This window comes from Chrysochloris asiatica, unplaced genomic scaffold (assembly GCF_000296735.1).
Source record: "Chrysochloris asiatica unplaced genomic scaffold, ChrAsi1.0 scaffold00125, whole genome shotgun sequence".
NCBI classification, from domain to species: domain Eukaryota; kingdom Metazoa; phylum Chordata; class Mammalia; order Afrosoricida; family Chrysochloridae; genus Chrysochloris; species Chrysochloris asiatica.
The window spans coordinates 4,861,813-4,870,629 of record NW_006408643.1 but is presented as its reverse complement, the minus strand read 5'-3'; the positions used below and the strand labels follow the sequence as shown (position 1 = coordinate 4,870,629).

The 8,817-nt window shown below is 52.3% G+C and overlaps 2 protein-coding genes across 2 annotated transcripts in view; both read right to left on the bottom strand.

Annotated features, from left to right (window-relative positions):
- PLIN5 (perilipin 5) overlaps nt 1–2,761 on the bottom strand; it is an 8,605-nt gene extending 5,844 nt beyond the window's left edge. Inside the window, exons 1-3 of the mRNA XM_006868923.1 lie at nt 2,699–2,761; nt 1,321–1,516; nt 325–407 (exon numbers count right to left, since the gene is read on the bottom strand). Coding sequence (XP_006868985.1) covers nt 325–407; nt 1,321–1,516; nt 2,699–2,761 — 342 coding nt within the window. The remainder of the gene's footprint in view (nt 1–324; nt 408–1,320; nt 1,517–2,698) is intronic.
- Nucleotides 2,762–5,739: 2,978 nt separating this feature from the next.
- On the bottom strand, nt 5,740–8,195 carry LRG1 (leucine-rich alpha-2-glycoprotein 1). The gene is made up of 2 exons (XM_006869031.1): nt 8,164–8,195; nt 5,740–6,706 (listed from the first exon to the last, which is right to left on the bottom strand). The coding sequence occupies exons 1-2, from the start codon at nt 8,193–8,195 to the stop codon at nt 5,740–5,742; spliced, it is 999 nt and encodes a 332-aa protein (XP_006869093.1).
- Between the last annotated feature and the right edge of the window lie 622 nt (nt 8,196–8,817).

Here is an 8,817-nt window from a genome sequence, read left to right as displayed (position 1 = left end):
CCCCAACATTCTAGACCATTGAGTTGAATCTAATCTACAGCAACCCTACAGCATACAGAACTGCCCCGCAGACTTTCCAAGGCTGTAAATCTTTATGGGAGTAGAAAGCCCCCCCGTCCCCAATGTTGTTGAGGGAATTACTAAATGCTTATTGGTGTCTATTAAGTGCTGATCAATGTTGGCATGGTTATTTTCATCTGCTACCTCTTTTCAGAGTAACAAATGCCTTAGATCAGCCCCAGCTCTAGCTGCCCATGAAGAGGCAGCATCTCCCCCCACCCCACCCCCACTCCACGCTGATCCCATGGTCTGGACTTCGGGTACCGTCTCAGAAGGCTGCTGGAGAAAGGGCAACTTCTCCTCCAGCTTGTCCAGCCCCCTACAGGCGAGGTCATTCATTGTGGATACTGGAGAAGAGAGGGACAGGGCAGAGGTGGAAATAGAGAAGACACAGAGCAGGATGGGGACCCAGACAGAGAGGGAGGGAGAGAGACAATGAGAGAAAGAGTGGAACGGAAAGAGACACAGGGAGACAGAGCGAGAGAAATAAACAGGGAGAGACAGGCATAAAGAAGACAGAGACAGGAAGGATCCTAGGGTCTCCAGCAGGTGAAGGGCTCCACGAAAGGGCTAGGGGCCTGCAGAGGAGGGGGACACCAGGCTTGGCTCCTCCTCCTCCCACCTCCCACACACCAAGGTGACTCCTCTGCTTGTCCAGCACAGACGTCCCAGCAGACAAATTCAAGGTCACAGCAACCACTAAGAAGGGAGCGGGGGTGGGGTGGGGGGGGGGAAGGTCCTGAGCTGGGGACCCTAGGAGGGACTCCTCTCCTTGTCAAACAAGATGCCTGACCCAACCCCTGCCACTTTGAAGTCCTGCACTTGAGCCCAGTATATGGTGGGTGGGGGGGGGAGGGGAGGAAGGAGGAGGGGCAGACAGGTAGACAAGTGAGGGAGGACAGATGGGCAAAGTGACCCAAGGTGTGTGGGTCTGTGGACAATGGAGCAGGAACAAAGCCAAGAGAAGGGGCCACAGAGCACAGGTAAGGGTGAGGTCAGTGGTCAAATGGGAAAGGGATAGGGCAAGCAAACAGACTGGGGGAGAGGGGACAAGCTGGGGGACTGAGGGACAGACCAGTGAGGGAGCAGGGCAAGGTCTGGGTACAGGATGGGGGACTGACTGGCAGGGAACAGACCACAGGCAGATAAGACAAGTAGACAGAGGGGTCACTTCAGGGAGTCCACCCAAGGGTATGTCATACACATGGACCAAGGAAGGGTAGGACAGTGGGGCACCACGGGGCACTGCGGGGGACTCACGCTGAGGCTGTAGGTGGTCAAGCAGTGGCTGGGCGTGGTCCAGGGCTCGTGAGGTCAGGCCACAGACACAATGCTCAGCCAGGCGGCAGGCAGAGCCCAGCAGCGGGTGTTTGTCCTTGGCCGCAGTGTAAGCATCAGAGACCACAGTGCAGGTGGCCCTGACCAGGGGTAGGGCCACCACACGCTGCACCACATTCTGCAGGGAGGGGTGGCGTCAGGCATACCTGTGTCCATCTCCCCTCTCTGGGCCAGGGCCAGGTGAAATGGTCAAGCGGAAAAGTAGTTGGGGACAGGTGTAGCGAGTGTCTCACAGTGTGTTCAGACAATGAAATGGCAGACAAATTTAGGATAGTCACCCTCCCCTCCTCCTGTTCTTCTTGGTGAGATGACCATAAACAGAGTTACAAATTCTGAAATAATTTGTTTGAGGGAGGAGACATTCTCATCTAGAGGCAAAGAACATGGTCTTTGGAACATGATTCAATTGTGATTCGAGCTGCTTCCGCGAGCTGTGTGAGCTTGGGCTAGTGCCTTAACTACTCAGTGTCTTAGCGTCCCCATCTGTAAAATGGGTTCCTAGGATGTTACCCATGCACTGTCGTTAGGTCCATTCTGATGCTTAAAGATAATATAGGACAGAGTGGAACTGCCCCATAGGGTTTCCAAGGCTGTCCATCTTTCCATAAGCAGACTGCCACATCGTACTTCCTCAGAGCTGCTGGTGGGTTTGAACCCCCATCATCAGGTTAGCAGTCAAATGTTTAATCACTGTACCACTAGGACTCCCTAGTGGAGATTGGTGGTGGTGGTTATGTGCCGTGGAGTCTGTTCCGACTCATAGCGACCTTGTACAGAGTTTCCAAGGCTGTAAATCTTTATGGGAGTAGAAAGCCTCATATTTCTCCCGCGGAACAGCTGGTAGTTTCGAACTGCTGACCTTAAGGTTTGTAGCCTGATTCTTAACCACTACGCTACCAGAACTCCTTGTAATGGAGATTAAATGGATCAATATATGTGAAACATGTGGAACACTGACTGACCGACTCCAAGTACATGCTGGCATTGTTGTTGTTAAAGGGTGCTGTGATGACACACAGAAACCAAGAGATGGATAGAGGTAGGGACACAGTGGTAGGAGAGGGAGAGTCGGGCAGAAGGCAGGTTAAGTGGTCTAGGAGACACTCCCCTCCCTGGGCCTCACTGGGCAGCACGGAGGAAATGGGCAGGATGTATGTATCAGCCCATCCCATGGTGCCAAATGCTCCTATAGTCAAGTGCTCCCAGCAAGGGTAGATGTGGAAGGGGACAGTTTGCAAGAGTCCAGGAGGAACAGTCCCCACCATCCCTAGGCCCCTCCATAGGAGGAGCAGCCCTTCACCTGCTGTTCCCGCTCCTCCGACAATCTGGGACTGGAATTCTGAGCCGCCTCATTTTCAGACATGTCTGCTACAAACAGGATCACCTGCGAGAGCAGGACAGAGGCAAGGGAGTCCCTGAATGCCAGATCTTGCTGATACTGCCAAGACCTGGAGCTCTGTCCTTGTGAGCGAGGCTCATGTGCTCTCTTAGGGGCTCAGTTTCCTCATCTGCAAAATGGGGTCATGACAATACCGACCTCAGAGAGTGGTGAGGGGCAAAGACGTGCTCAGCCAATGGCTCGGCCCATTGTAGGGACACGGCTAAGGAGTCTTCAGAGCAATATGAGTTTGAATTCTGGCATCACCTGCTGTGTGACTTTGGACAAGTACCTTCACATCTCTGGGCTGTATTCTCTCTGTAAAATGGGGGTCACTGCTGCCCCTGCCCCAGAGAAGCAGCCCCAGGCCAGAGTGGGGTGGTAGCTACAGAATCCCAGTAAATCCACAATTCATTTGACAGACAGTGAAAACTGAGGCATTCAACAGGTTTTTGCTAGGCCCAAAGTCACTCAGCTAGCCAGGGTCAGAGCCTGGAGTACAACCTCAGGCTTTCAACTCGCCGCCTGCGGTTCTTTCACACCCCCTCCCCCTTAGTCCCCCACCGCTCCACCCCAAGTCCTCCCTCTAAGCCTTGGTCTCCGCCCAACTGGGTCCTGAACCAATGCCAACTGGGCCAAGGGTCTCACACATCTGTTGCGGGCCCCCGTCGCCCCGCCCCTCGCTCCACGCTCCTGGACCCATTCCCGCCAGGCCCAGGGTTCCCTCACAAGCCTGTGGGATGCTCCTGGCCACCGCTCACCTGGGCACGCAAAGTCTCAGCCCTCCGATACCTCCCCGGACCCCAATCACTCGTTCAAGTCGCACCCCTGCAGCCTGGCCCACCTGCCTTATAGTAGCTCGGTGGGCGTGGCCTCCTTGGGACTGGCCAATGAAGAAGGAGTGCTAGGGGGCGGGGTTTGGGTGGGGCTTGGCTATGGGACAGAGCTGCAGGTTTCCCTCGCCTGCCCCTGGGACTCTGGGAGCGCCTGGCGTTTGCCGTAGCAACGCAGAGACGCTGCATGCCGCGGACGGCGCTGCTTCTGTCCCGCGTAGATTTCTGCCTCCTGTCACCCTCCCTGCCGTGTGGCGGAGACAATGCAAAGCTATTACTGCTCTGCCCGCTCCTTGAGTGACCTTGGGCAAGTTCCCAATGCCTTTCTTTTAATTAAAAAAAATTTTTTTTTAAATCTACCATTTAACACAAACTCAGCAGTTTGAATTTGCCAACTACTCAGAAGGAGAAGAGGACACTGTCATATATGGTCGCTTTGAGTCGCAAGACTTGATGGCAGTGAGTGACCACTTAACTAAACCGTCATGGCGACCCCATATGATAGAGTAGAACCGTCTTTAGGGTCTTCTTCGCTGTGATCTTAACAGAAGCAGAACGCCAGGCCCGTCTCCCTCAGAGTTGATGGGAGGATTCGAACCCCCAAGAGTTAGGTTAATAGTCCAGTGCAAACAGTTTGCTCTACACATAGTGTTTCCATGAGTCTGACTCCATTCCAAAACAAAAAATTTTGTTGTTGGTGGTTAGTTAGGCCAAGAGCCAACCAGCCCATTCCCTGGGATCCCTACTTTGTTGTTGTTGTTAAGTGCCGTTGAGTCGGTTCCGACCTATAGGGACCCTGTACAGGGTTTCCGAGGCTGTAAACCTTTACGGGAGCAGAAAGCCTCATCTTTCTCCCACGGAGTAACTGGTAGTTTCGAACTGCTGACCTTAAGGTTCGCAGCCCGATTCGTAACTACTATGCTACCAGATCCCTACTTTATAGATGAGTAAACTAAGGCTCAGAAGGCTTAAACTACTTGTTCCAGAATATACAGGGAGGGAGGAAACTGACTCAAACCCAGTTCTCTTTATCACACCAACCTGGGTACCCATCTTCCTTCCAGGGCATCTGGAAAAAAGTGGGCATCACTCTTTTACTATCCAATGCCCCAACATTCTAGACCATTGAGTTGAATCTAATCTACAGCAACCCTACAGCATACAGAACTGCCCCGCAGACTTTCCAAGGCTGTAAATCTTTACGGAAACAGATTGCCACATTGTCCTCTCCTGGAGCAGCTGGGGGGTTCGAACCGCTGACTACTTGGTTTGTAGCTGAACCCTCAACTACTGCACCCAGGGTCCCCCAAATCTGACCTCAGCCCCCATCACACCCTGAGTTGGCAGGTGGCTCTGGGGTCTGAGTTTCACGACCTGCCCTTTCCTTCAGCCCCAGCGAGCCTGCCCCTCTTGCCCTCAGTGGGAACCCCCTAAGTGATCACAGGCCAGCAGGACAAATTGTTTGGAGACGTGAAGCAAGCTAGTTTAATTTAAACCCTCCCTTGGACACAGACTCTGGCAGAAGTCCACTAGTAAAATGACACCCAGCCGTGGTCAGAGGTGTATTTTTCAGTTTAGTCCTGGAATGGGGCGGGGGTAGAAAGAGGAGACAGGAACCACCAGACCGTAACTGCCAACAACTGGGAAGCTTATGTCCTGCCCCACAAGCCCTGGATCCCCCTCCTCATCCCTCCTTCATCCTGGAGGCCTAGAAAAACCAACTGGGAGCAGCAAGCAACCAATGAATATGCATTTGTTTACATGTGTTCATGTTCTTTATTCAACCCCTCGGATCCAGTCGCAAGCTGAATGATTCTGGGTGTGAGAGAACTCAGCTCCAGGACATGCACTCAGGGAGTCCCCCAATCTGGGGACACTGACACCCCAAAAGCCTAGCCAGAAGTGGCTGGGGAGTGCAAGAGATGGAGGAAACAGGGTAGAAAGGTGTTTTAGACAGAAACACAAAACTGGAGCAAGGATGAGGAAGGCAACAAGCCCAAGATGTATTTTGGGAAACGTGGGTTCAAAGAGGTCAGGTTAACTATGGAAGAACCTATATATATGCACACCTCGTAGGTGGGGTTATTGGCAGACTGGGGTTCAGCGTCCCCCCAATGCCATCTCCAAGCCTCACTGGGACCTGGCCATTTCTAGGAGCAGCTGCCCCTTCAGGGTTCCTGGCCCCGCGCAGAACGTGTCCTTCCTGGAGAACATGGTGTCATTGTTGGCCATGAGCCAGTGATAAAGGTCAACCAGCTTCTGGTCACAGACCCAGGGGTTGCCAGAGATGTCAAAGCCGTCCTTCATTGCACGAGTTGGCCGCCCCAGGGACACCCAGAGTCCTGTGGGCACGCTGCTCAGCAAGTTACCAGAGAGGTCCAGCATGTCCAGCTTCTGCAAACCTCGGAAGGCGCCGGCGGCCACACTGGTCAGGTTGTTGTTTTGTAGGAATAGGAACTGCAGGCCAGGCTGGGGTGCCAGGAGGTCTTTGCCCAGCTCCTTCAATCTGTTGCCTTCCAAGTGCAGCCGTTCCAAGTGCAGCGGCCCCCTCAACAGATCAGGGGGCAAGGTCGCCAGCTGGTTATTGCCAAGGTCAAGGGTTTTCAGGGCTGTGAAGTTGGCCAGTAGCCCCGGGGGCAGCGTCCAGAGGCGATTCCCTGACAAGTCCAGATACTGCAGTGCTTTCAGGCCGTTCAGCCATGAGGCCTTTAGGATTTCTAGATGGTTCTCCTTCAGTACCAGGGTGTGAAGGGCGGCTGAGGCCTGGAAGAGGCCAGGCGGCAGCTGGGCCAGGGCATTGCGGGTCAGATCCAGTACCTTCAGCTGAGGAACAGGCAGCAGAAACTCAGCTGAGAGATTTTCCAGCTGATTACTGGAGAGGTGTAATTCCTGGAGGTTGGAGGCGCCCTGGAGGATGTTGGATGGCAGCTGGGTCAGATTGAAGAACTCCACCGAGAGGTAGACAGTGTTGGTTGGGAGGCGGATGAGGATTTCTGCAGGTGGGTGGCAGTAGACGGAACTGCCATTGGTGGAATTGTTCACCAGGCAAGCATTGAGGCTTGGGGTCAAGACGGAGAGCAGCAATAGGAGTGGGGTTCTAGAAAGACAGAGCCCTCCTGGAATGTGGTCATTTATTTTTAACAAGTCAAGGTGGACAAAACCCATCAAAAACCAAACTCGTTCCAACAAATCGATTTCAACTCATAGCAACCCTGTATAGGGTTTATTTTTATGGGAACAGAAAGCCTCATCTTTCTCCTAAAGGGTGACTTTGTTGTTATGTGCCATGGAGTCGGTTCTGACCCATAGTGACCCTGTATAGTGTTTCCGAGGCTGTAAATCTTTACAGGAGCAGAAAGCCTCATCTTTCTCCTGTGGAACAGCTGGTAGTTTTGAACTGCTGACCATGAGGTTCGCAGCCTGATACTACCAGGGCAAGTAGTGTGTTTGAAAAGCCAAATCTGCAGTTAGCAGTCTAGTGCTTATCCTACAGCACCACCAGGTCAAAATCTACCTGTACCAAGTCGGTCTACTTCCTTTTCATTTATAACTGTCACTTCTTCGTCTTGATTTCCACTCTTGCCCACCACAGATGACAGAAGTGACCCCATTCAAAATGGGAGAATTCTAATTCTATGATACTAAAGTTTCTGAATCTGATTCTTAAATGCTATCCCTTCCCCTTTTTTTGAAGTCCCGGTGTGGTAATGTAGGATAAGCACTGAACTGCTAACTACAAGGTCAGCGGTTCAAACCAGCAGCCACTCCTTGGAAACCTTATACAGGGTCGCTATGAGTCAGAACAGACTTGAGAACACTTAACAACAACCCTTCCATTTTACCAGTTCAGCCCCAATGAACTACTAATTTTTCCTGCCCATCTTGTCTATTCTCCTCTGCCTGGTTTTCCAGGTCAGTTCCCATCTTCTTGGATTAGTGTTTTGAAGACGGAACCTGTGGATTCCTATTCAGCCTGCAAAGCCCCAGCTCCCATGCCCTGCTCTCAGCTTGCCTCTCTAGGCTACTCCTTTCTTTATAGCCCTGACCACACAGGATTAGAATGTTAGTGTCCAGCTCCATCTCCCCTTGAGCACGGACAGTCCTTGAGGGAAGCACCATCTGGATCCTAAGTATCTGTTAGTATGTAGCCAGGCACAGGGGAGTATCCACACTGGTGAGCTGAATGACTCCCACCAATCCAGGGCTCCAGGTGCAAACTGTCACTGTGGACATGAAAAGTACATTCTACATGGGGCAGCTCCAAGAGCGGGCATTTGATTTTGGGAGATGGTGCTCTATAGTAGGCACCCCTTCTAGGGGGTTGGGGGGTCTCCTATCTGCTTGGGACCTCCAGCAATGGCTCCCTGGCCCAATAGAACTAGACACCACCTGGTTAGTCTTGGCCACTGAGTCCCACCTGAGACTTCTGTAGGTGTGTGTGAAAGGGGGTGGATGTCAGTTGTTCTGGACTGCGTAGGCCCCTGCCATTTCAATTGGTCCAGCAGTGTCTGTGTTACCTCCAGACCTGCCCAGTTGGACAGGATAGTGACCTACCTCTGGTGGGGCTCTCGGCTCCTGAAGGACATAGTGACTCTTTTCGCTTCCTTCTGGGTCCCTCTGGTCTGGGGAAGTGGCTTTATATCTGCCTGGGTCCAACTCAGGGGAACCAGGTATGGAGCAACAATGATCACCATCCTGTTCCCGCTTGGGGTTGAATTTGAGCCAAGCAGAGGAAGGGGAGGGGTGGGGGTTGTGAAATCGCTTCCTGGCTTGGGTAGGGCAGAGGGGGAGGGGGCTGTTCACTCCTGTCTCAGCGCTGTTTCTACCTAGTTTTTCTTCCAGCTGTTGTGGGGTACACTCAAAATCTGTAAGACAGAGCCACCCCATTCAGAATTAAACGGTCATGTTTGCACGGTGCCATCTCTGGGATTTGGGACATCTCTTTGAGAAAGAGGCACAATGTAAAACAAACTCAAACTGCCCGGAAGTTCATGAAAAGGAACAACTTGTCTTGAGTTCACAGCCTATTGTTTTGGGGTTATGTTGGAAAGAAAAAAAAAAAGTAAAAAAGTGACTCATACCAAATCTCTATGATCTCTGAACAGTGACTCAGGAAGAATCCCAACTGTGCCATGAACGTGCTTTGTTTTGTGACCTGGGGCAGGCAAGTAGGTGAATGTTTCTCAGCCTCAGTTTCCGCATCTGTGA